The 27,487-nt window shown below is 39.0% G+C and overlaps 1 protein-coding gene and 1 pseudogene across 1 annotated transcript in view; one reads left to right on the top strand and one right to left on the bottom strand.

The window, feature by feature from the left end:
• Positions 1-18,881, bottom strand: part of HTR3B (5-hydroxytryptamine receptor 3B) — a 64,707-nt gene extending 45,826 nt beyond the window's left edge. Inside the window, exons 1-3 of the mRNA XM_037065680.1 lie at positions 18,839-18,881; positions 11,116-11,172; positions 6,530-6,690 (exon numbers count right to left, since the gene is read on the bottom strand). Of these exons, the coding sequence (XP_036921575.1) occupies positions 6,530-6,690; positions 11,116-11,172; positions 18,839-18,881 (261 nt within the window). The remainder of the gene's footprint in view (positions 1-6,529; positions 6,691-11,115; positions 11,173-18,838) is intronic.
• Positions 18,882-22,320: 3,439 nt separating this feature from the next.
• LOC119000573 (60S ribosomal protein L9-like) lies at positions 22,321-26,539 on the top strand (annotated as a pseudogene).
• Positions 26,540-27,487: the final 948 nt, after the last annotated feature.

Below are 27,487 nucleotides of genomic sequence, written 5' to 3'. Positions count from 1 at the left end.
TGTACTGGAGGTTCAAGCCAGCACAATAGGCAATAAAAATAAATAAAGGAAAAGAATGGAAATGAAGATGTAAATCTATCTTTATTCACAGACAACATGATCTTCTACATAGAAAATCTAAAGGAATCTACAAAATGCCCCTGAAACTAATAAGAAATGGTAGAATCCACAGGATCCAAGGCTAATATGTGTAGATCAATTGCATTTTTGTGTGCTAGCCATGCACAGGCATTCTGTTTAAAATACTGGTTAGAATAGCATCAAATATGTGAAATGCTTATTAATAAACTTAACAAAATACATGCAAAACTCTTACAAATGCACGACATTACCAGATATTATAGAACTAAACAAATGGATAGACGCAGTGCATTCATGGATTGGAACACTATTAAGATGTCAGTTCTCAAATTGATCTATAGATTTAATGTAATTCCAATAGAAATTTCATCAGATTTTTCCTATTAGAAATTGATAAATTGATTCCAAAGTTTATATAGAAATACAAAGGATCTAGAACAGTCAAAAGAATTTTGAAACAGAAGAACAAGGTTGGAAGACACACTATCTAATTTTAAGACTTCCATAATACTGTAGTAATTGAGACAGTGTACTGGTGTAAGGAGAAACGTTGAACTGTTGGATGGAATACAGCCCAGAAATAAACCCACAGTATATGCAAACTTTTGCTACTCAGTAAGACAGTAGAGAATCCTATTTTAAGTGGATAAAAAATTTTAACAAATACCTTACTTCAAAAGACATACAATTGGCAAATTAGCTCACAAAATGATGTTCAGTATTATTAGTCTGCAGTAAAATAAAAGTTAAAAACCAAGTGAACTACCACCACAAATATACTAGAATGGTTAAAATTTTAAAATATTGACAATATCAAATGCTGGTGATCATGTTGAGGAACTGAAACTTCAATACATTGCAGGTAGAATTCAAAATGGTAAAGTCACTTTGGAAAACAGTTTTCAATCATTTATAAAGTTAAACACGCAACTCAGCAATCTCATACCTAGATTTATCCTAGAGAAGTGAAAACATGTGCAAATGTTTATAGTGGCTGTATTCATAATAGACACAAAATGAAAACACATCCAATAACTGACATCCAACCCATATATCCCACAACTGTTAAATACACGAACAAATTGCAGTCCATCTCTACAGTGGGATACCACCACTGATGTATGGAACAGCACAACATGGATGAATCTCAACAGTATTAAGCTAAGTGAAAGAAGCCAAAAACTAAGGGCAAAATACTATATGATTTCCTTTATACAGCATTCTTGTAAGTCAAAATTGTAGTAAGAAAAATAAGCTCAGTGGCTTCCAGAAAAAATAATAGTAAACAAAATAACAGTAAATCAAAATAATTTACTCTATCATAAACAGAAAAACTGCATAAACAGAAAAAATCATGTGATCATCTAAATAGATTTTTAAAAATCTGATGTAATTCAACATCAATTCATAATTTAAAATAATCTCTCATTATACAACATATAGAGAAAACTTCCTCAACCTGATAAAGACCATCTTAAGAAAAAAACCCAACAGCTAGCATCATACTTGATTGTGAAAGATTTCTCCCTAAGAATGAGAACAAACAATGATAGTAGCTCTCACCACTTGTATTGACATTGTAGCACAGATCTTAAGCAATACAACAAGACAAAATAAATAATAAATATAGAGCATAGAGATTGGAAAGGAAGAAGTAAAACTATTTGCAAATGACATGATTGTGCATGTAGACAATATTAATCTACAAAAAAACCCTACTAGAATGAATAAGTGAATTTACTAAGGCTGCAAGATCACAGCATCAATATACAAAATTAATCATATTTTTCTACAATAACAACAAACTAGAAAAGAAAAAATTTAAGTAAAAATTTTAAGATGATATTTAACAGTTTAGTAACATTTAAAATACTTTGAGATAAATTTAATAGGAATGTGTATAAAATTTCTACATTAAGGATATAAAACACTACTGAAGGCCCAAATAAATAGAGACACATACCATATTTAAGAACTAGAAAACTCAATATTGTTAAGAAGTCGATCTCCCCCAAAATATCTCTATAGATCCCACAATATTTAAAAAAAACCTCTCAGCAATATTTTTAAAAATAGAAATGGATTGTAGCTCTGTCCTCTCCTCTCCTCTCTCTCTCTCTCCCTCCCTCCCTCCCTCCCTCTCTCCCTCCCTCCTTCCTTCCCTCTCTCTCTCACATGCTCATGCCTTTCTCTCTTTCCTTCCTCAGGCTCATTCTCTTCTGAGGAGCCATTTTTTCTTCTAAGCTCCAAAGACCCATCTTTTGCCTCTGTAACTCATTTCCTAAGTCCACGCAAACCAACTGGCTCACCTTTATTACCTCTCTGTGATTTTCTAAATAAACTTTCTCTTATAAAAAAGAAGCAAATAAAAAAGATAAAAATAAAAATAAACAAGATGATCATAAAACTTATGAAGAAATACTAAGGTCATAAAAAGCCCAACTATCTTAAAAATGAAGAACAAACTCCAAGAATTTATACTGTCTCATTTCAAAAGAAGTAAACCAACGCTATCAGTTGATTTAATTTTCAACTAAGGCACCAAAGAAATTCAATGGAGAGAGAAAAGCCTTTTCAAAAAAAATTAACAAACAAACAAACAAACAAAAAACCAGTCCCCCCACAAAAACAACAACAAAAACCTTGACCCATACCTCATACCATCAAAAAAGTTTATTCTGAATAGATCACAGAACTAAATCTAAGGAACTAAAAACTGCAAATCTTCTGACAGAAAATACTGGAAAATATTTTTGTGAACTTGGAATAACAAATGTTTCTTAGTACCCAGAAAGCACTAACCATAAATGGAGAATTGATAAAAATGGACTTCACTAAATTTAAAACTTTCTGATTACCATAAGACCCATTAGGAGATGAGCAGACAGGCTACAGACTGGGAGTAAACATTCACAATACATATCTGAGAAAAGACTTGTGTATAAGCAACTCATAAATCTATAATCAAACTTCCAGCCAAGATGGAGGCATAGGTGGAAACACTGTGCCTCCTTGCACAACCAAGTTTAAAGACAACAGGGTTTTAGTAACAAAAATGCAACCAAAACACAGAAACTTCAACTATACGGAAGTCCGACAACAATGACCATTCAGCTTGACTGGTAAGAGGGGTGGAGCCAGTGGCTGGTGGAATGGGGCCAGGCAGAAAAATTGGCCAGATGGACCCAGGAGCACAGGCAGCAGTTGGCAGATCCCAGGAGTGGGGTTACAATGGGCAGACGCAGTGAGGGTGCAAGATAGCTGGCTGAGTGTGGTCACACATTCGTGTGCAGATAGACCAAGTGAAGGAATGAGCAGTGAGGCAGACCACGCAGGCCCCAGTGGCTTGCAGGAAGCAGCAAAGGAGACTGCCATTGCCCCTCTTTGACTCTGCCCCACATACAACATCACAACCCAGCAACTGGGTTGCCCCACCCTGGTGAACACCTAAGGCTCCACCCCTCATACACAACAGGCACAAACAGACCAAAACATTATGGCTCAAGAACAGCTCAAAGCCCGAGAGCCAATAATTCTAAGCGACCAAGAAATAGCCAACCTATCAGATGCACAGTTCAAAACACTGGTCATCAGGATGCTCACAGAACTGGCTGATTTTAGTCACATATTAGAGGAACAAATGAAGGCTAAACTAACTGAAATGAAGGGAAATGCACAGCAAACCAATAGTGATGGAAAGGAAACTGGGACTCAAATCAAGGGAGTGGACCAGAAGGAAGAAAAAAATGACCAAACAGAAAAGAATGAAGCAACAAAAATTCAAAAAAATGAGGAGAGGCTTAGGAACCTCCAGGACATCGTTAAACATTCCAACATCCAAATTATAGAAGTACCAGAAGGGGAAGAAGAAGAGCAACAAGTGGAAAAGTTATTTGAACAAATAATAAAGGAGAACTTTCCCAATCTGGCAAAGGCAATAGACTTCCAGGAAATCCAGGAGCTCAGGGAGTCCCAAAGAAGTTGGACCCAAGAAGGAACACACCAAGGCACATCATGATGACATTAGCCAAGATGAAAATGAAGGAGAGAATCCTAGAAGCAGCAAGGGATAAGGGGACAGTCACCTACAAAGGAGTGCCCATCAGACTGTCAGCTGATTTCTCAAAAGAGACCTTACAGGCAAGAAGGAGCTAGAAAGAAGTATTCCAAGTCATGAAATCCAAAGACCTGCATCCAAGATTGCTCTATCCAGCAAAGCTTTTATTTAGAATGGAAGGGCAGATAAAGTGCTTCTCAGATAAGATCAAATTCAAGGAGTTCATCATCACCAAACCCTTATTATATGAAATGTTAAAGAGACTTATCTAAGAAAAAGAAGATTAAAAAATATGAACAGTGAAAGGACAGCAAACTCACAGTTATTAACAACTGCACCTAAAACAAAAGCAAACCAAGAGGACAGCTAGATCAGGAGCAGAATCATAGAAATGAAGATCACATGGAGGGTCAGCAACAGGGGAGTGGGAGGAGGAGAAGAGGGGAGAAGGCACAGAGAATAAGTAGCATAGATGGTAGGTAGAAAACAGACAGGGGGAGGGCAAGAATAGTATGGGAAATATAAAATCTAAAGAACTTGTGACACATGGACATAAACTAAAGGGGGGGAATGGTGGGGGAGGGGTGTGCAGGGTGGAGGGGAATTAAGGGAAGGAAATGGGACAACTGTAATGGCATAATCAATAAAATATATTTTAAAAAATAAAAAATAAAAAAATCTATAATCGAAAGACCGACAACCAATTTTTTTAAAAGAAAATACTTAAACAGCTACTTCACAAAGAAGCTAAGTAAGTAGCCAATAAGCACAGATCAAAAGGCTCCAAATCATTAGTCATCAAGGAAGTGTAAAGTAAAACCACAATAATACATCACTGCACCCTTACCAGGATGGCTAAAAGTTACAAATCTGTTGATGTCAAATACTGATGAGGATGTGGAGCAGTGGGAACTCACATAAATGACTGGTGTGAGTGTACAATTACACCCACTGGGTAAATCGGTCTAGCAGTTTCTCAGTTATTCCACCTCTAGGTTTTACCTAAGAAAAATGAAAACATATATACACAAAAGACTTGGACAGAAATATCCATACCAGCTTTATTAATAAATCCTAAAACTGGAAACCACCCAAATCTTATCAACAGGAGAATGGACAAAGAAATTGTGATATAGCCATAGCTAAAGACTACTTATCAGTAAAAAAGAAAAACTATTCACACATTCAGCAACATGAGTGAACCTCAGATACATTATACTGAATGAAAAATCCAGACACCACAGAGGATATACAATAAAATTTCATTCCTATAATATTCTAGAATTGGCAAAAATAATCTATGATGAAAGAAATCAGGACAGTGGTTGTATCTATGGATGGATGGGATGGGATTGACTTGGAAGGAAAAGAGGAATTCTACTCAGGTGATGAAAATGTTTGATATATTGATAAGAATGGGTTATATGTGGTACAAACTTATGAAAATTTATCTATACATTTCCATATATGTACTGTATACCTCAATTAGAAAAAATAGTTTTGAGAAGTAAATTGAAAAATAATTATTAAACTACTTTAACAAAACAAGTTCAGTAAAGTCTGCTTACAAGAAAAATCAGTGTATGGTGCCAGATGGGTAATAGACTTATGGTAGGGAGAACACTTTGTATGTAAGGTATACAAGTGCCTAATCACTATGTGGTACCCTTGGAACTAGTATAATACTGTATGTCAACTCTATTGAAAAATAAACTAAAATAAGAGAAGTCAAAATAAATCTGAGACCTGTTATTGGAATTGAAGACTTTGTAATTAAGAAAAGGAGAAAGAGGAAGCAGGGATGATCATCAGGGCCATTATTTATTGAGTGCTTACTAAAACCTCTGCGAACTGCTTCCCATGAAAGTTTCTCATTTAATTTCTACAATGACCTACTTTTCAGATACAATAGGGAAAACATGCTTTGGTAAACAAATGTTCCCCCTCTCTATCCTTAGCTAAAAACTTAGGTAAAAGGTCCTTTATAAACTCAATACCACTTTTTTTTCTCTCTTTAAATTTTCAAGCCATAATTGGAAGATGTTTTCTTAATCTACTACCACTAAGAAAAGTGAACCATAGGGAAAAAATGACTACTACCTTTTTTTTGGTTTCAGTAATACTCATAAAATATGCACCAGATCCATGACTAGAATTCTCAAAACATTTTAATTCTGTGAAATTCATATTACTAGACTATGTGCCCCTCACAATATAAATTGGGGGCTAGAAAGCATGATTTGCCTAATAAATATTCTACTTCCTGCTCACTGCTAAAATGAGCCTTAGTACAACTCCCCTACCACCTCAACTAGAATCTGAAGAAGAAAACTACTCTTAAGCTCCTACGTCGCAGCAGGTAGTGTTGCAAAAGGGTAAGATGGTCCTTACCACATCCAGTACAGCACGGAGAGATACGTCCAGGTGTACAGTGGTGGCCACCGTCCAGTCATGAACTGGCCTCACTTCCTTGTGGTATTTCTGTAATAGCTGTTTGGTGAGATGATACAGAGCAGAATTCCTGGGACGAGGTGTATCTATGGCTAGGATTCCTGGAAAAGGAAACTATCATTGTGAAGATGAAAATAAGAGGAACTTAGCATCTTTAGATTTCAGACTCTTCCAGACTTGGTGGCTTACTCCAATTTACTTAAGTTCAACAGCTAGCTGGTAGGGTTTTCAGCAGTTTAAAATAACTGATATAAATAAACTGATGGCCCAAGTGCCCAAAAGAGCCATCTCACTGCAAAGATAAATAAATCAACCCCATCTCTAAGGATGCCAAACTACAGCCACAATTTCATTTTTGCAGCAACCATGCATCTTGAGGACAGAATCCTTTCTTTGTTCCTGTATCACCTTCTCCTGGTACATGGAGAAACCTTCCTACTCACTTAGCCAAACTTAGCTTTCCCATTGAATTTTTCTTTTGATTTCCCATTTGTAATTCAACAGTTAAATAGAAAACCCAGGCAAAAACATGGACAAACCAATGAAAGCAAAGATCTTTGTGGATTTCTAAATAATGGGGTTAATGAGATTCCAATTCTTACTTTTCTCCTAAAAAAAAAAATCAGTTTTCTCACTTGGTATGTCTTTAAATAAAATGCACTTGTCAGAAAATGAGATCTTCATTTTGGGAAAATTCTCTTTGGTTCTGGGGAACAACCATTTCCTGAGATCCAGGAATCTTGATTTGTAGAAGAGCAGTGATTGATTGGTGTTGAGGGAGGGGAGGCCAGGGGAAAAGAAGCAAGAGAAATGAGCATCAACAACTGGAAGTGACAAATTTGTGAGGGTTTTCTCTGAATTGCAAAGAGATATTTTGTTCACAAGCTTTGCTGGCCCTTGGGGAATTCAAAGCTTCGCTAAGTCATTGGACTGAAGCAAATTGCACACCTCCTGCCACAGTGCATGAGTGAAATCTGTCTGCGGTATCCTGCGCATGAATTCATCGGGGCTCTCAGTGGTTTTGATGGTTATTTTGATGAGCGGCTGAAGGTATGCAGGATTCAGCAGGAAACTATAAATGAGATACCTTCTCCCTCTGCGACAATCCTGTTTATACCCATTTCTTTATGAATGATGTCATGTCACTTGCCGCCACAGGCAGCAATGTCTATGATTTATCAATGTCATTGTGACCAAAATGCTAACAACAATGCTGGAGTAGCAATTCCAGACTCATTGTGGGCAGTGAAATATTCACTTTCATTGCCATCAGAACTGGGAGCCTAATGAGAATATTAACTTCCTAACTGTTCACCCGATAAGATGCCTAAAGTGGCATCAGATATTCAGGCGTGCAAGACTAAGGTGGGTGGCTTGAATCAGGCATCATTTTGAGGGTGTTTTGTGAACTGTGATTGTCAGAAAATGTGCTGTAAATCTCTCTACCTGAGATCACTTCTTGCTGGTGTATCCAGGGGTGAGAAGTCAGAAGCACAAAGCAAAGCTTGTCTGGTGCTTTCTCTGCAACTTGCTTTGGGCAACTTTGCTTTTACTTCCCTTGGAAGCTCCCAATTCAAGTCCCAGTTGGGGAAATACTGAAACTGCATGTTTCAATACCAGAAACTGCCTCAGACAGAGTTAAAACTTAATTCTGAGAAATGAACCTGTGTACCCTATACCTTCTGCTCATAAAGACGCAGATTTCCTTCTACTATCTTTTCTAAGAAACAATTGATAGGTACCCTATGGATAAACACATATTTCCTAGAACATGTCAAAGTCTTTGGGTAAACAGAGAAAGTTCTGGAAGCTAGAACTAGGAACAAAAAAAGTCAAGCAATGATAGGAGAAAATAGAAAGCAAAAGGAAGTAGGCTTAAGTTAAACTATATGGGGAAAGAGTTCTTTGTTTAAAATGGGAAGAAATAATAAATTACATTTCTACTATGAATGCAAATTTGCCTGAAGAGACAGATCTATTACAGGAGAGAGATTAAGGATTTAAGTGACCATTAATTAGCAGTAAATTATGCCCCTTGAAAGCTAATGTGACATTCACACAAGCACTAAATGACTCACAGTTAAGTGATGTTTCAACAGACACTGATGGAAGCTATCAACAGACCCAGAGAACATTCCTCACTAGCTCTGCCCTCTGATAATCAGCTTCAAATGACTCACTTGTAAAATTTCTGGAAAGTAGAATGTGTTAGGACCTGAGATATGAATCACTTTTAGGTGAAGAGAGATTTTTTTAGAAAAGATAAGAATGCAATGGAATGATTCCTTTGTTTTCCATATTTAAATGAGTTTCTCTTTACACACCCATCATAAAATGTTCTGAGTGCTTTGATTAAAAGTCCTTCTCTGGCTTCAGTGAATATACTGTCTTTAGGATTAAGGTATACATACATCTAAGAGGTTACAAAGAAATACAGGTTTAAGCCTGTGGTACTACTGATTGAAAACTTGCTGTATGTCAGGCAATAGGCTAAAAGCCCTTTACATAAATTAACTCATTTAACTTTTACAACAGCCTATGAGATAGACACTCTACAGTCCTATGAGTCACTATTATTACAGGTGAAGGACTATAGACTTAATGAGGTTAGTACCACCTAATGTCATACAGCTTGTAAGTAAAGAGGCTGGAATTTAAACACAAGTGATCTGTGACCTGGCTCCCTGAAAATATTAGGAACAATAGTGAGTAACTTTTCAAAAGAAATATTGACACATCACATGCTGTACATTACTGGGCAGAAATAGTTCATCGTTATTTTCTGAGTATATGTGTTTTCAGGTCAATAATAAGTGTATGTTATATTTGTATTGCACCTTACAATTTCACCATGCTTATTTGATCTTCCTAAGTATACAAAGTAGTTAACTTACAGGGAAACTGAATCTCTAAGAGATTAATTGACTCACCGTGGTCACCTGGCTGGGAGTAGTGGAGCAGGAACTAAATGGCGCTCTTACTCCAGGCCTTCTACCCCAGCACACTGTCTCCTGGGAGCAGCCATGGAGTGGTGCTCAGTTCAGTGATCTTATATTTATATATCAATTTGACACTAACCCAGGTAAAATTCCAAAGGGTGGATTTTTCTGCAAATGTACTCAATACAGTTTACCTCTAGGCACAGATTACTACAAACTGCTAAAAATCCTTTTTCTGCCACATTTAAAATAAAAATCAAGCATACTACAAAACAATAGAGAGACGTTGTTAAGAAGAATTTCTTCTGTTTCCTTACATTCATTTATCTATTTTATCTTAATTTAATGTTCATAATTATTTTCTCCTAAGGAACCCATTTGGCATTTAATGAAATTTCCTCTGTTTTCATTTTTGTAATTAAGATAGGCTTTTATCCTTTATATTCAATACCCAGAATTTTTATATTTTAATGTTAAGTGGCTATTTTTTCCTTCACTCAAATAAAAAAAAATTATTTTCAGCCCTGACTGGTGTGGTTCAGTGGATTGAGTGCCAGCCTGCAAGCCAAAGGGTCACTGGTTCAGTTCCCATTTAGGGCACTTGCCTGAGTTTCAGGCCAGGTCCCCAGTAGGGGGTATGCAAGAGGCAACCACACACTGATGTTTCTTACCCTCCCTTCTCTCTTCCCCTCTCTCTAAAATAAATAAATAAAATTTAAGAAAAATAATTTTCAGTTTCTTGACTACTAAATTCCTTCCTCATCTCCATAAACTGACTCATCCCATTTCCAGTTATATTTTAAAACACGGATAGTCAGATATGGGCTCTAGGAGAACCCTCAAGAAAGGGGGATATTGGGAAATACCAGCATAAAGATAAATTCTTGATTTGTGCATGCTTCCTAAGGATCAATTGTGTCTTATATGGTTCAATTCAGTAGAATTAATACCAGCAACATGGAAATTTAGTTCCAAAAATTGAGGAAAAATATATTAGCTTCTAAAGTATTTTTTAGAAGAATTGTATACCCAGAACATGCAAGTCAACAGTACTGGTTTTTAGAGAAATATTCACCTACACAGACTTTGTGGTTTGATGTAAAGCTCCTAATGGCAAAATAGTATTCAGGTGTCTCTAGCCATGATGCATCCAAGGGACTCTTTCTCCGGATTACCAAAAGCTTATGATCAAGCCAAGACTGTTTTTGATAATAAAAAATATATAATTCAGACACAAAAGCAAACCTGAAAAAGCATGCTCATACTCTCAATGAAAATCACAACAAAGAGAGTGGTTCCTAGAACAGCAGAGATTTAGCAAAGAGTGAGAACACTTCAGAACCTATTTTCAGCTATGCGTAAAAGCCTCACTGTGTAACTCTGTGTGTGTATGTATCTGTAACTGTAGGAGCAAAGTCATAACAAATCACTGGTCTCCTTATAGCTTCACAGGACTGGCATTGTACAGATGAATAAACATGAACACTCATGAGGAGTTAGTTATATATAGCATACTGTAGAAAAATATTGTCTCTAGTTCCTAAGAGTTAATATTCAATGCCTAGTGAAATCATTTAGAGAACTCACCTGAGGCAGCCACCAGGATGAAGGGCCACAGAGGAGCCATTGCACTTGCCAATGTTTCTGGACAAAAAGGAGAAATGCAAACTTGCCTATCAGATGGAATGCCACTTAATTTTCCTTAAAGGGCTTGTATTATCTTCACTTGGTTCTTCTCTGTTTGCCAGTTTATGCTCTTGCTGGTGCTATTTTGTGAGCACTAAATGGAAACCTAAGGCAATACCAACACTACAGAAATGTTTTGTAATTCATACCATCTCAATGTCCCTTAACTTCTGCATTTGGTTCTGCCCCAGGGTCAGATTATGGCCAACATTTCAATTTTCCTGACAGGAGATATCTAAGTAAATAATGTAATCTAAGAGGCGCCCTTAAGGAGAGGAAATTCCACACTAATATGATTTCCTTTATAGCCTTTACCTAAGGCAATACTCTTGCTAACATTCAGGACACTAATTTCATTAATAATTGAGATCCAAATAGCTGTCCTAAATATGCAGTAACATCTTCCAGCATTTCACAATGGTTATTGGACTTGAATTACACAAAGAAAATGGAAACCTGGTATTGCCTAACAAAGAACAACTGCTAACAACACAGTGGTAAAAGTACTTTTTTGTTTTTCCTAGCCCCTCTAATAAAAAGAAACATTGATTTTTGATAAACAGGAGTGCTTTTTAAATTTTTATTGGGGACAATAAAAACCACACAAGAGAGGATCTTCCACACTTATTGAACATGAGAACTACCAATGTTAAACATCATTTAGTGATTTTTTTCACTTTTTGATTGAGTACCTATTCACTCTTCATTATTAAAAAAATGCACAATTTTGTATAATAATTCTATCTTCCATTGGTAGACTCCTAGATGCTCTAGAAACAAAAACTACATTGCATACCATTTCCAATAGCTCCCTTCTTTTTACTGTAAATGGGATAATAGAGGCACAATTGTGAGATAAGTTTTCACAAAGCAAATTGAGAGAGGGAAAGTATATACCCGATTCCCGTTCTCCTAATTATCCAGTCCCTTTGTTTAGAATCCATGAAGTTCGCTTCCTAATTTTTATCTACCAATAAAATGTAGCCAGATTGGTTTTTTACTCTTGGTGAAGAGAGTTACAAATGTGGAAAAAAAGAAAATGGAGATGATCCCTGTGGTGTTAAGTTGGTTTGGGGGATATCAGTGTGAACTCAGGATTTTCAATATATGTAACTCAATACAGGAATCAATACAAATGTAAATGTGTGTGTACACATGATTGTACACAGCCATATCCCTGGCTTTGTCTACTAAACGGACTGGTAGTAGGGTCACCCCAGTATCAATGAGTATAACCAGTACCCAGATCTCAGTTTATAAATACTGCATCACCTAAAAGGAAGAAATGACAAATGCCAGGGCTGAGATGGCATAAGAGCCTAAAACATCTTGTTGTATCATAAAGTAAAGAAATGCTAGAATAATGATGGGGACATGATAAAAGGACCTAGAAGCCAGCTTGAAGGGGCTCCCTATTGTCAAATCTGGAGCGATTCAAGCATCAAAATCAATAATGGTTGTGAAAAATCATAACCCACTAAATAAGTCATAATTTACATGTCCTACTGATATAAGTACATAAATGAAAGGGAAAAAAGGAAGGCTCTTCCTTAAATTAGAATGCAATTTGGACTTCCAGCCAAGATGGAGGTGTAGGTGGAAACACTGTGCCTCTTTGCACAACCAAGTTTAAAGACAACAGGGCTTTAGTAACAAAAATGCAACCAAAACACAGAAAATTGAACTATATGGAAATCCGACAACAATGAACTATTTCGCTTGACTGGTAAGAGGGGTGGAGCCAGCAGCTGGCAGAGTGGGTTGCTCAGGAAAACTCGGCCAGACTGACCCAGGAACGCAGGAGGTGGTTGGCAGATCCCAGGAGTGGGATTACAATGGGCAGACCCAGTGAGGGCACAAGACGGCTGGCTGACCACAGTCACACATTCGTGCGCAGATAAACCAGGTGAAGGAGTGAGCAATGAGACGGACCCGCAGGCTCCAGTGGTGGGAAGCAGCATAGGGGACCGCCATTGCCCCTCTTTGACCCCGCCCCCACATACAGCATCACAACCCAGCAACTGAGTTGCCCTGCCCTGGTGAATACCTAGGGTTCTGCCCCTCATATGTAACAGGGACGAACAGACCAAAACATTAAGCTTCGAGACGAACTCAAAGCCCCAGAGCCAATAACTCCAAGTGACCAAGAAATAGCCAACCTATCAGATGCACAGTTCAAAACACTGGTGATCAGGATGCTCCACAGAACTGGCTGATTTTAGTCACAAATTAGAGAAACAAATGAAGGCTAAACTAACTGAAATGAAGGGAAATGCACAGCAAACCAATAGTGATGGAAAGGAAACTGGGACTCAAATCAAGGGAGTGGACCAGAAGGAAGAAAAAAATGACCAAACAGAAAAGAATGAAGCAACAAAAATTCAAAAAAATGAGGAGAGGCTTAGGAACATCTTTAAACATTCCAACATCGAATTATAGGGGTACCAGAAGGGGAAGAGGAAGAGCAACAAGTGGAAAAGTTATTTGAACAAATAATAAAGGAGAACTTTCCCAATCTGGCAAAGGCAATAGACTTCCAGGAAATCCAGGAAGCTCAGAGAGTCCCAAAGAAGTTGGACCCAAGAAGGAACACACCAAGGCACATCATGATGACATTAGCCAAGATGAAAATGAAGGAGAGAATCCTAGAAGCAGCAAGAGGTAAGGGGACAGTCACCTACAAAGGAGTGCCCATCAGACTGTCAGCTGATTTCTCAAAAGAGACCTTACAGGCAAGAAGGAGCTAGAAAGAAGTATTCCAAGTCATGAAATCCAAAGACCTGCATCCAAGATTGCTCTATCCAGCAAAGCTTTTATTTAGAATGGAAGGGCAGATAAAGTGCTTCTCAGATAAGATCAAATTCAAGGAGTTCATCATCACCAAGCCCTTATTATATGAAATGTTAAAGGGACTTACCTAAGAAATAGAAGAGAAAACTATGAACAGTGAAAGGACAGCAAACACACAGTTATTAACAACCACACCTAAAACAAAAGCAATCTAAGAGGACAGCTAGATCAGGAGTGAAACCATGGAAATGGATATCACATGTAGGGTTAGCAACAGGGGAGTGGGAGGAGGAGAAGGGGGGAGAAGGTACAGAGAATAAGTAGCATAGATGATAAGTAGAAAATAGACAGGGGGCAGGGCAGGAATACTATGGGAAATATAGAATCTAAAGAACTTGTGACACATGGACATCAATGAAAGGGAGGGATGGTGGGGGAGGGGTGTGCAGGGTGGAGGGAAATGAAGGGGGGAATAGGACAACTGTAATGGCATAATCAATAAAATATATTTTTAAAAAAGGAATGCCATCTAATAAGTGTAGAAGGACTGATGGAATCTTCATAATAATAATTCACCCAAGAGACATCAATGGGTGATAAAAACTACTCAGTGAAACTTTGATAAGAACACAACATTTACACAAGATAGTAATTTAATTATAAAGATTGAAAAAAAATCTTTCAGTGTAGAAACCTGGTACACAGTGCCTAAACCAAGCAGTGAAAGTTAACATCACCAGTTGTGAAAATTGTGTGCCACAAGGTGGAAGACATAGCATTATTTCTGTTATCCTGCCAAAAATTCAGTACTTGAATCTACCCAAAATGAAATACCAGACAACCCCATATTGTGGGACATTCTACAAAACAGCAGGTACATAATCTTCAAAAGAGTCAAAGTTATAAAAGTCAAGGAAAGACTAAGAAACTGCGTCAGTCCTGGCTGGTATGGCTCAGTTAGTTGTGTTGTTGTCCTGTGACCAAAAGGTTGTGGGTTCAATTCTCGGTCAGGGTACATGCCTAGGTTGCTGGTTCAGTTCTGGCCAGGGAGCTTAGGAGAGGTAACTGAACAATGTGTCTCTCTTACATCAATGTTTCTCTCCCTCTCTTTCTCTCTCTCTAAAAAGCAATGAAAAAATGTCTTTTGATGAGGATGAAACAAACAAACAAACAAACAAACTGCATCAAACAAAATCAGATTAAAGGTACATGGTAAGTCAATGCAATGTGTGATACTGAATTCAATCCTTTCTGTGTAAAGAACATTTTGGGGAGAATTGGTGAAACTCAGATGGAGTCTGTGAATGAGATAGTAGCAATGTACTAATGTTGGTATTCTGATTTTGATTATTTGAGATTATACGAAAATATTCTTTTTTTAACTTTAAAATTTATTTTTTAATTTAATTATTGCTCAAGTACAGTTTTCTGTTTTTCACTCTCGTCCCAGCCCCCCACCCCCCAGTGCTCCCCATCTCCCTCCCATTTCCACCCCTGTTAGTTTTTGTTCATGTGTCCTTTACACTTGATCCTGTGAATCCTTCCCTTTTTCCCCTGAACTTTCCTCCCCTCTCCCCTCTGGTCCCTGTCTGCCTGTTCTGTATTTCAGTGTCATTGGTCATATTTCGCTTCCTTGTTTGTTTTGTTGTTTAGATTCCTGTTAAAGGTGAGATCACATGGTATTTGTCTTTCACCGCCTGGCTTATTTCACTCAGCATAATGCTTTCCAGTACCATCCATGCTGTTGCAAAGGATAGGAGCTCCTTCTTTCTTTCTGCTACATAGAATTCCATTGTGTAAATGTACCACAGTTTTAGGATCCATTCATTTACTGATGGGTACCTAGGTTGCTTCCAACTCTTGGCTATTATAAATTGTGCTGCTATGAACATTGGGGTGCATAGGTTCTTTTGGATTGGTGTTTCAGGGTTCTTAGGATATAATCTCAGCAGTGGAATTGCTGGGTCAAAAGGCATATTCATTTTTAGTTTTCTGAGAAAATTCCATAGTGTTTTTCATAATGGTTGTACCAGTCTGCAATCCCACCAACAGTGAACTAGGGTCCCCTTTTCCCCACAACCTCTCCAACACTTGTTGTTTGTTGCTTTGTTTATGATGGTCATTCTGACCAGTGCAAAGTGGTATCTCATTGTGGTTTTAATTTGCAACTCTCTGATAGGTAGCAATGTTGAGCATCTATTCATGTGTCTCTGGATCCTCTGTATGTCCTCCTTGGAGAAGTGTCTGTTCAAGTCCTTTGCCCATTTTTTAATTGGGTTGCTTGTCTTCTTAGAGTGGAGTTGTGTAAGTTCTTTGTATATTTTGGAGATTAAACCCTTGTCTGAGGTATCATTGGCAAATATGTTTTCTTATACAGTTGGTTCTCTTTGTATTTTAATATTGTTAAAAAATATTCTTGACCCTCAGACTTCTGGCCAAGATGGAGGCACAGGTAGATATACTAGATATAATTTACCTCATTGCACAACCAAGAGGAGAACAACAACAAATTTAAAAACAAAAAATAACCAGAACTGCCAGAAAATCAAATTGTATGGAAGTCTGACAACCAAAGAGTTAAAGAAGAAATATTCATCCACACTGGTAGGATGGCGGAGATGGGCAGCCAGGGCACAGAGGATTTGTGGCAAGGCAGTGGCTGGAGGAACCAGGGTGGGTGAGGCAGTAGCTAGTGGACTGGGCAGTCCCACATTTGTGTGGGGATAAACTGAGGAGTGAGACAGACTGCACAACCCAGGGTTCCAGTATGGGGAAATAAAGCCTCAAAATCTCTAACTGTAAAAACCTGTGGGGGTTGCAACAGTTGGAGAAACTCCCAGCCTCACAGGAGAGTCCATTGGAGAGACCCACAGGGTCCTAGAATGTACACAAACCCACCCACCTGGAAATAAGCACCAGAAGGGCCCAGTTGCTTGTGGGTACTGGGAGAAGTGACCGAAAGCCAGCTGAGAACCCAGCAAGCAGCATTGGTCCCTCTCGGACCCCTCCCTTACATACAGTGCCACAACACAGAGACATGGGTTGCCCTGCCCTGGAAAATACCTAAGGCTCCACCCCTTACAATGTAACACACACTGAGACAAAAAAAATATGGCTCAAATGAAAGAACAGATCGAAGCTCCAAAAATAGAACCAAGGATGAAGAGATAGCTAACCTATCACATGTGCAGTTCACAACACTAGTAATCAAAATGCTCACAGAAATGGTTGAGTGTGGTCACAAAATCGAGGGAAAAGTGAAGGCTATCCACAGTGAAATAAAGAAAAATATACAGGGAACCAACAGTGAAGGCAAGGAAACTGGGACTCAAATCAACGATTTGGAGTAGAAGGAAGAAATAAACATTCAACCAGAACAGAATGAAGAAACAAGAATTCAAAAAGAATGAAGAGAGGCTTAGGAACCTCCAGGACAACTTTAAACATTCCAACATCCAAATCATAAAGGTGCCAGAAGGAGAAGAGAAACAGCAAGAAATTGAAAACTTATTTGAACAAACAATGAAGGAAAACTTCCCTAATATGGTGAAGGAAATAGACTGCCAAAAAGTCCAGGAAGCTCGAGAGTCCCAAAGAAGTTGTACCCAAGGAAGAACACACCAAGGCACATCATAATTACATTAGCCAAGATTAAAAATAAGGAGAGAATCTTAAAAACAGCAAAAGAAGGGAGACAGCCTACAAAGAGTACCCAAAAGTCTAGCAGCTGATTTCTCAAAAGAAACCTTTCAGGGAAGAAGGGGTTGGAAGAAAGTATTCCAAGTCATGAAAGGCAAGGACCTACATCCAAGATTACTCTATTCAGCAAAGCTATCATTTAGAATGGAAAGGCAGATAAAGTGCTTCCCAGTTAAGGTCAAGTTAAAAGAGTTTATCATCAGCAAGCCCTTATTATATGAAATGTTCAAGGGACTTATCTAAGAAAAATAAGATGATCAAAAATATGAACAGTAAAATGACAAAAAATCACAACTATCAACAACAGAACCTAAAAAACAAATTAACCAAACAACTGGAACAGTAATGGTATCACAGAAATGGAGATTATGTGGAGGGTTATTAGCGGGGAGGGGGAGTGGTGAATGGGGGAAATGTATAGGGAATAAGAAGCATAAATGGTAGGTATAAAATAGACAGGGTTGGGAAAGGGAAAAGCCAAAGAACTTATATGTATGAACTACATGGACTCATGTATGAACTCAGTCCATGGACATGAACTGAGGTCGGGGAATGCTGGTGCGAGAAGGGGTGCGTGGTGGAGGGGAATAAAGAGGAAAAAATGAGACAACTGTAATAGCATAATCAATAAAATATATTTTTTAAAAAGAAAATTCTTGTTTGCAAGAATAAAATACTAAGTAATCACAGGTAAAAAGACACCATGTTGGCAGCTTACTCTTAAATGGTTGGCAGGGGGTTGGGGGAGGGTTTCTACTATTCTTCCAATTTGCTGTGCATTTGAAAATACTTTTGTGGGAAAAAATAATGACATGTTAACTGATAGAGGAATTCTGATACCAAATTACAGAAAGTTTATTGGAGAAATATTCTTCAGAAATATTTGTCTGCAAATTTATTTATCTAGTAACCAGGAAAATGAGGCTTCATTGAGAGAAAAGATCATCATGAATTGCTCTGGCCTTGAAAGTTCCAGAACTTCCCATCAGTTCTCTGAATTGTCATCTTTTACCTACGAGATGAATCTGAACAAGAGGAAGGCAAGCTGCAGGCAGCATATGTATGTAGGTAGCGCTTTTTGTAAGAAATGAACATGAAAGCCTTGCCTTTTGTGTAATGGTTTAATTGAGATGACGATCCACAGTATATTTCACCCCACATTTCACAACAGGAGCCATGACGCTAAGTCAAACCTCCTGGGGCATGCTACCGCTCCCTTGTCTTCTCGCTTTCTGACCTACCCATCTGTTACTGGAAGGCCTTTGCTAATGAGGTGTAATATGGGTACATTATCACCTTCATTAGCTAATTTAACAATAGTCTGGTGATCGTGCCCATTACAGCTCTTTATTGGCTGATGAACTCTGGCAAGATTGGAAAGGTTTTGTGTGAGCGACTTGTCTTCAAAGCTGTTTATGTACAGATGTTCCTTTAGATATTTCTTTTTCCAACTCTACTGCCCTGTCTACATTTAGTTCATTTACTTGGTGCCTTTCCATTTGCTATCTCTCCTCTGCTCAACCTATAATTTTTCAAAAAGAAATTGCTTCTCACTTCTTAAATACTGTACTTTTTACTCACACTATTTCTTATAATCCATTAGTCAAGGATTTTACCCCACTTACATATCTCCTTAGGAAGGATGAATATTTGGGGTAGGGGGAATTCTATTCAGGCCCTTCAAGCAGATTAGTGTTTAAATCAAATATCAGAATTGTCAGGGGCTAAGCATTCAGGTCTCTTAAATATCACCTGGGAGAAAGAAAGACATTAATCTGAGGTTTGAACCTGCCATTCTCTGACAGTAGTTCAGGACAGGCCTATCATTAGGAGAGTATATAGAAATACGCTTCTTTCTGAGCTCGCCTCTCCACACTCCCATGAGCCTGGGCACTTGTTTCTCCATTATTTCCACATAAGATATGGCACCTTTTAGATGGACCAGTATCTTTTGGAGGAAGCAGGGGAAGAGGGTTTATTATGCAAATATAATAAGAAAGTGTTTATTATGCAAACAGCAACTGAGTTACGTGTCCTTTAAGACTACTAAATAGTTTTTAATTACTGCTATATCAGTAAATCCCATAAATATGCAAATGCAATTAGTTCACAAAATAGGCCTTTAAATATCTTTATTCCTCTCCAACAAAGTTCTTTGAAGTTAATCACCAACTCTCTTTGTTTGCTCCCTTGGCAGTTTTGCTAAAAGTGACAGCAATTTTGACAAATGTATATATTCAGAGGGAACCAAATTTTCTGAGCACATCTGGTCAGGCTAGAGGAGAAAAGCAGAAATGGACACTCTGGCCAAACTCAGATATTTAATGAGGACATTTCCATGTGAAATTTCTTTTACTCTAAAGCACTGCCCTCTGAAATAAATATCAAGGTAACCAGTGGGGTACCACTTCAATCCAAAACCACACTCAATATTTGATTTTCTTTTGGCTCAGAATTTCATTAATAATAACAATGAACATTTTTCTGGTCCCTGAAAAAATAAAAGTAAACAAAGAGATAGAATGCGCATGAGTCTGGCCCTCATGATTTACATGACATGTTTTTTATGGGAAGTCACAGAACACAGGAGCTAAGATTACAGGCTTTAAAATCAGACACACCCTATTTTGCCTCCCAGCTCACTGTTAGATGCTCATGGCCTTGGACAAATTGTTTACTGTTTCGAAGCCTTAGTTTTCACATCTGTAACAAGAGTGCCAAAAGCTCTGTTTAGTTTTTTATGACTGCATAACAAATCACCACACACTTAGCAGCTTGAAGCAAAACTCAAGTATGAGCTGAGAGTTCTGTAGGTCAGAAGCCCAGGAACAGCATAGGTGGGTTCTCTGCACAAGATCTCCCAAGGCAGAAACCATGGTGGCAACCTGGTGCCAGGTCTTACTGCTGCACCATGGCCAGTTGTGTGCATGCCTTCCAAACTGTGTGCAGTGACACCGAGTGAGCAGCCCAGAATCAGCCAGGACAGGAATATGTGCTGTGTAGAAATCAGAAAATGGTACAAATCAGGGCCTCCCCACGCTGGTCACTAAACATGTACCAGCAGAGCACAGCTCACTTCCCTGAAATTACGGGGTGTCATGGATATCCCCATGATCACACTTACTCAACTGTATCGTGACCATTTACTTTCCCATCTCTTCCACAATTCTGTGAATTCCTTAAAGATAGAGCACTGTATCTTTTTTTATCCTCACCTGAGGACATACGCACTGGTTTTAGAGAGAGGGGAAGGGACAGCGTGGGGGCGGGGGGAGAGAGAGAAACAGTGATGCGAGAAACATCCATCAGTTGCCTCTTGCATGCATCCTGACCAGGGACCAAAGTTACATGTGTCCCAACTGGGGACCAAACATACAACTCAAGCATGTGCCCTGACAAATCAAACTGGCAACCTTTTGGTTTACAGGACAATGCTCCAACCAACAGAGCCACACCAGCCAGGGCAGAGCACTGTGTCTTACTTATCTTGGTATCTGCAGCACAGAGCCTGGTACTTCATGAGAGCTCATTGAATATTTGAAAAGAATAGAAGAAAGAGAGGGATGGAATAATTAAATGGGCAGAAAAGAACTTTGGTTTATGCATGAAAGATGACAGCAAGGAGGGTCTAGCTTTGTCACAACCACATACAACATGCTTTCCTTTCACAACCCATCTTACAAAGGCTGAGTGAGAATGACAAGCTGGGTTCAGAGTGAGATTGCTTTATATTTTTATGGTTTGTTGCAAACCCAGCTAGCAAACGATGCAAACGATAAACTTGGGACCCAGCTACAGGTAGTTCATGCCTCTCTTTGATTTTCTCAGAGGGTGCCTAAAATTCAGCAATCTCAGTTACCAGGAGTGAGGCGTCCCTCCTAAAATGCAGAGGAACACAGAACTGTGGGCTTGCTGCCTCCATGTATGCCCACAGCTACATCCCAGCAAAGTGCTTAGGCTGCAACCCAAGGCACGTAGCCTTACACAGTAAACCAGGCTGTCTAGGCCTTTCGTACAGCTTACGGGCCTTGAAGTCTTGCTGTGAACTAAAGGATCACCGGTTTGATTCCCAGTCAGGGCACATGCCTGGGTTGAAGGCCAGGTCCCCAGTTGGGGGTGCACAAAAGGTGACCACACATTGATGTTTCTCTCCTTCTTTCTCCCCACCATTTCCCTCTCTTTAAAAACAAATAAAATCTAAGAAAAAAAGACAGAAAGCTGTACTGGAACAAGAATTAAATAAAAAAAATATTTTAAAAAAGAAAAGATATTCTGGTTCAGTTCTAAAGTTCTGGAGTACTTCCATGTGTACCGTGGACTCAAGACGGGGCAAGGTCTTCGATCTTTTCGAATCTGTTTTATGTATTTATGCATTCATCTGCTCACTATGTGGAGAATCGTGATAGACTCTGGGGATACATAATGATAAGAAAGCTCGAGGAACTTGGGGCGGAGGTGACAGATAGGAAACACTTATAATAAATGCCAGCAGGTGAGTGAACTGAGGAAGATGAAGGTAAAAGAAAATGAGCCCAGACTTGGGGTGGGGTGAGGACGAGTTTTCACAAACAGCATTTGTCCTGGTAAAAACAGTAAAGTAGGTGAGAAGAAGGGGGAATGGAGCTCCCAGCAGAAGAAGTAGCATGTGAAAAGGCAGGATGGTGAGATGCGAGAACCTAGGACCTTCCAGGAGGCTGGCAAGCCTCACTTTTTAAAGGTGTAGGAGGGGATGGGGGGGAGTGGGAGGAGGGTTTGTGCAGATGACTGGAGATTAACAAGAGTTGAGTGGATTAAGAAGTGTTGAGTATCTAAGTGTTGAGGAAAATACAATGAAAAATATTGTGTAAGTTTGCATATGTGCTGCAACTGTAAAGCAATCTCCAAATGCTTGCAGCAATTATTCTAAAATGTACAACAGCTGTATTTGTCCCCTTTCTGCCATTGCTGAGATTTACACTGTCATTGCTCTGGGAGGAAGGCATGGCACTAATAACAGGTTGGCCGACTATGGCTGGAGTGTGACAGACCTCTAGTTAGAGCCCTTAAAGACTACAGGCAAAGAGCGGGGAAATGGAAAGTTCAGTGGAAACGAAAGTGAATGTAATCATAGCGCCACCTTGTGACAGCTGTCATGCCTGCAGCTCCAGAAAACTCCAACCTATTTTACATTTTATTATAGCAGTGATTTTTCAAAATTTTTAAAGCATGCAATACCTGGCTATTTAGTCAGAGACACTGACCTCTTTCCCCTTGGATTGACAAATAAAAAATTACAACAGTCAACACAACAATAGCCATCTGATGTAAAGGAATCAAAACTATACCTATTTTTTGTCAGATTGGCAAAAATGTGTTTTTTTGGTGTCAGAATTTTAGCACTTAGTTTATGTGTGCCAGGAAATAAAAAAGGTGAAAATCCCTGTATTATACTGTGCACTTTCACATGACCTGAAAGTCATGTCATGCCTCTGTTCATATCATCACTCTTTTTTCTTTGTTCTAGATACCCTTCCTCAGGTTCCCCAACACCAACTCACACCGACCAGTCTGCTTTACCTCCACTCTGCTCACAACTGTCAATAACTGCCTCCCCGCTTACTTTCTTACTCTCGCTCTTCCAAACTCTTTGTCCGCAGGGGCTCCCAAGTTCCCCAGTGACTGAGCAACTTCTCAAGGGCTACCTTCTCCACTCTTTTCCTAAGAGCGACAATAAATAAAGCCTTGGCTGTCCACCTCTGAAAAGTAAGAAACAATATTATTAAAAGCCATGTAGAATTTTAGTATTAGATAGAAATAAAATTCCAGAAAGTTGACTTAGACCCAGTTTTTCTGAAGCATACCTGAGATAAGGATTTGTGTATTCGTGCTTTTTGTAGAAGGACTAAAAAAAATAGCCAAGGAAAAAGGTGAGGTTAGCCTAACCCTGAAGGGAACTTGACAGTAAAAACTTTACTAAGAGTTTGTCATTGGTAAGGGACCCTGGCTGGCACACCCTCACTCATCCCTGTCAGGGGCGGGGTGGCAGGTAACTAATTTCCAGGCATTTTCTGCTCTTTACCTGGGTGGGCAAAACGTATAGTAGCCCAGAAAAATAATTGTAAGTGTAGGCCTTTGGAAGCCATTGTACAGGGGAGCCTAGAGAGGGAGCACAGAAACACTTCGAGGGGTCTGAGGAGGCCTGGGAAGATCATTGAGGTGCCCACTGCAGAGACAGCAGAGACTCATGAGAGGTTCCAAGTTTCTTATTTCTTTAGAAGACATTACTTTCTAAGGATCCTGATGACCATTCTTTTCAGAACCTTAGATGACCATGCAGATATATGTCTGTAAGTATATGGCTATTTTCAAATTAATACTATTCCTCTTGAAGGAAGCTCTTCTCTCTTCAAAATACTCAATGATAATGATGATTTTGCCACAAATTTTTGCAAAGGCACATGATTCCTAATTTGATCACATTTTAAAAAAACAATTTATTTATTTTTAGACAGAGAGGAAGGAAGGAAGAAAGAGAGGGAAAGAAATATCAATGTGTGGTTGCCTTTAGCGCACCCCCCACTGGGCCTGTAACCCAGGCATGTACCCTGACTGGGAATTGAACTGGTGACCCTTTGGTTCATGGGCCAGCACTCAGTGCACTGAGCCACACCAGCCAGGGAATGATCACATTTTTTAAGAATAAGATACAACATGGACAGCAGTGTGGTGATTGCTGGGAGGAGGGAGTTATGAGGGGACTAAATGGTAATGAAAAATATAATAAAGATTATATTTTTTAAAAACAGAATAAGATACAAAATCATAAAATATAAAGTTTCAAGTCATACTGATATGATATCTAAACAAGTAATTTGCAATCCTGGCAGAACATTAGGATCATCTTGAGTGTTCAAAAACCTTTTAAAAAATTACCTGGGCTCCACCTCCACAGATTCTGATGTTATGATATAAGGTGGGCACCAGGCATTGGCATATTTCTTAAACTCCACAGGTGACTCTGATGTGCAGTCAGGTCTGAGAACCACAAGTTTAAATCAATGCAGAGAGACTGACTTATAGATGAATGGAATAAATTTTCCTTCCTTCAATTATTTTTAAATTCTACTTTGATGCTTATAAAAGGAAACTGCTGGAATATCTGCACAACTGACACTTCCTGTGCTGGAGAACTGTCTTTTCTCCAGCTCCAGTAGCTGTGTGTCCTGTTATCTCCCCATCTCTGACCAAAGCCACAGGACAAGGGATGGACATGGAATATGGTCCAGGTGGACCACTAGACTCTCTCCTAGAACTTGAACTCAGGACAATAGGTCACTAGCCAGAAGATAAGTGGTGCTGGGACTGGGGAAGTATTGTGGGCCCAAGGCTGGAGTAATCAGTTTCTACCACGTCCACAGAGAAGCAGAGGATGATGGACTGCAGAAAATGAGAAGAAAATAGACCTGTAGAGATTGAGGATGAGGAACCACAGTGGGTGGCAGTCACAGAGAGGAGCAATTTTGATTCTGATAATTCTTCGAGAACTGGTCTCAGAGCTTATGTGGTCCAGCTGCGTGTTACCAAGAGACTGCTCTGTGATCTCTAAAAATAAAAAATAAAAAATTTTAAAAAATCACCCTCCTTATACTTTTTTTACTTAGAGCTACTTTGTGCTGATTTCTCTTACTTGCAACTAAAAAGCCTTTGTTAAAAGTCTGATACTTTGATATTTTGGCCAGTACTAAATTTGTGCCAAAAATAGCATTCTGTTAGAGAAAATATGCAGAGGAATGTAAACAATAGTGCATATACATTTCTGAGCCTATGCAGAAATTATTCTGCATCATGCTTGTCTGCCTTACTAGAGGTCACTTAATCATCCAGCCATCATCTAGTACAGTACAGTGGTATAGTAGATGTTCAATAAATAATTGTTCCACTGGCTGGTGTGGCTCAGTTGGTTGGAGCATTGCCCCATAACTGAAAGGTTGCAAGTTTGATTTCTGGTCAGGGCATATACCTAGGTTGTGGATTTGATCCCCGGTCCAGGCACATATAATCCCTGGCCTATCTAGGGGCATCCAGGAGGCAACCAATCGATGTCTCTTTCTTACATTGGTGTTTCTCTCTCTCACTTCTTCTCTCTCAAAAAGCAGTGAAACAATAGTCCTTGGGCTCTTTGCCACTTCTACTGCGAGGACGAAGACCATTCTCAGCAATCAGACTGTCAACATCCCCAAAAATGTCAACGTCACTCTGAAGGGGTGCACAGTTATTGTGAAGGGCCCCAGAGGCACCCTGTGGAGGGACTTCAACCACATCAACATGGAGCTCAGTCTCCTTGGAAAGAAGAAGAAGGGGAAGAAGTTGACAAATGGTGGGGAAATAGAAAAGAGCTGGCTGCCGTTCTCATGGTCTGCAGTCATGTACAGAACGCGATCAAGGGTGTTACATTGGGCCTCCTTTACAAGATGAGGTCTGTCTGCCTTTACCCTCCCATCAATGTCATTATTCAGAGAATGGTTCTTTTGTTGAAATCAGAAATTTCTTGGGCAAAAAATATATCTGCAGGGTTCAGATGAGATCAGGTGTTGCTTGTTCAGTATCTCAGGCCCAGAAAGATGAGCTGATTCTAGAAGGAAATGACATTGAACTTGTATCAGATTCAGCTGCTTTGACTCAGCAAGCCACAGCAGTTAAGAGCAAGGGTATCAGAATATTTTTGGCTGGTATCTATGTTTCTGAAAAAGGAATAGTTCAGCAGGCTGATGAATAAGATCTAAGTTGTCCAGCTACAGAAACAGCAAGATGCCAAAGGATTCCTCACACTTACTTGAGATATTCCCTACATTTATTTGTGTAATTTTAAAGATGCAATAAAAGCTGTGTATTTAGAAAAAGTCCTTGAGTGAGGATTTAAATAAATAAATAAATAAATAAATAAATAAATAAATAATTGTTGAATTCAATTTCTAGGCTTGTCAAATACAGTATGTATACATTTGTTTGCTAGGGCTGGCACACACTGGGTGGCTTAAACAACAGTAATTTATTTTCTCATTGAAGTTCAAGATGAAGGTGTCTGCAGGGTTGGTTTCTTCTGAGGCCTTGTTCCTTGGTCCCGCAGACGGTTGTCTTCTTTCTGCATCTTCATGTGGTTGCCCCTTGGTCTGTGAGTTTCTTCGTCCAAATCTCTTCTTGTAGGGACTCCCAGTCATACTAGACTAAGGACCACCCTTGATGACCCCATTTTAACTTAATTACCTCTTTATAGGCTTTATCTGCAAATATAGTCCTACAAAAATGCATGTTCATTCATTCATTTATTCCACATAGTTTAATTTTTTATCCTTACCTGAGGACATGTTCATTGATTTTAGAGAGAGAGGAAGAGAGGGAGAGAGAGAGGGAGAGAAACATTGATTTGAGAGAGAATCATTGATAAGCTGCTGAGTCCTGACGGGGAATCAAACCCGCAACCCAGGCATGTGCCCAGAGCAGGGACCAAACCCATGACCTTTCAGTTTATAGGACAACGCTCCAACCAAGTGAGCCACACCAGCCAGGGCTATTCCACACACTTCTATTGATGGAAATGAGACAGACCTAGTGTAATCCTCCAAACTAAAGACTGTTGGGTGTTCCATCATTGCTAAATGTGCCAATTGCTTCATATTCTTAGTTTATAACTTTCAAAGAATCTTATAGATTCAGTTACTCCAAATTACATGATTAACCCCTTGGAGAAAATCTAAGGCTATAAATTTCCAAAAATAGGTAAGTTTCCAGCACACATTTTATTGTC

This window comes from Sturnira hondurensis, unplaced genomic scaffold (genome assembly GCF_014824575.4).
Source record: "Sturnira hondurensis isolate 20B ecotype Veracruz unplaced genomic scaffold, ASM1482457v3 Scaffold0015793, whole genome shotgun sequence".
Classification (NCBI taxonomy): domain Eukaryota; kingdom Metazoa; phylum Chordata; class Mammalia; order Chiroptera; family Phyllostomidae; genus Sturnira; species Sturnira hondurensis.
This window is presented reverse-complemented; position numbering and strand designations above follow the sequence as displayed.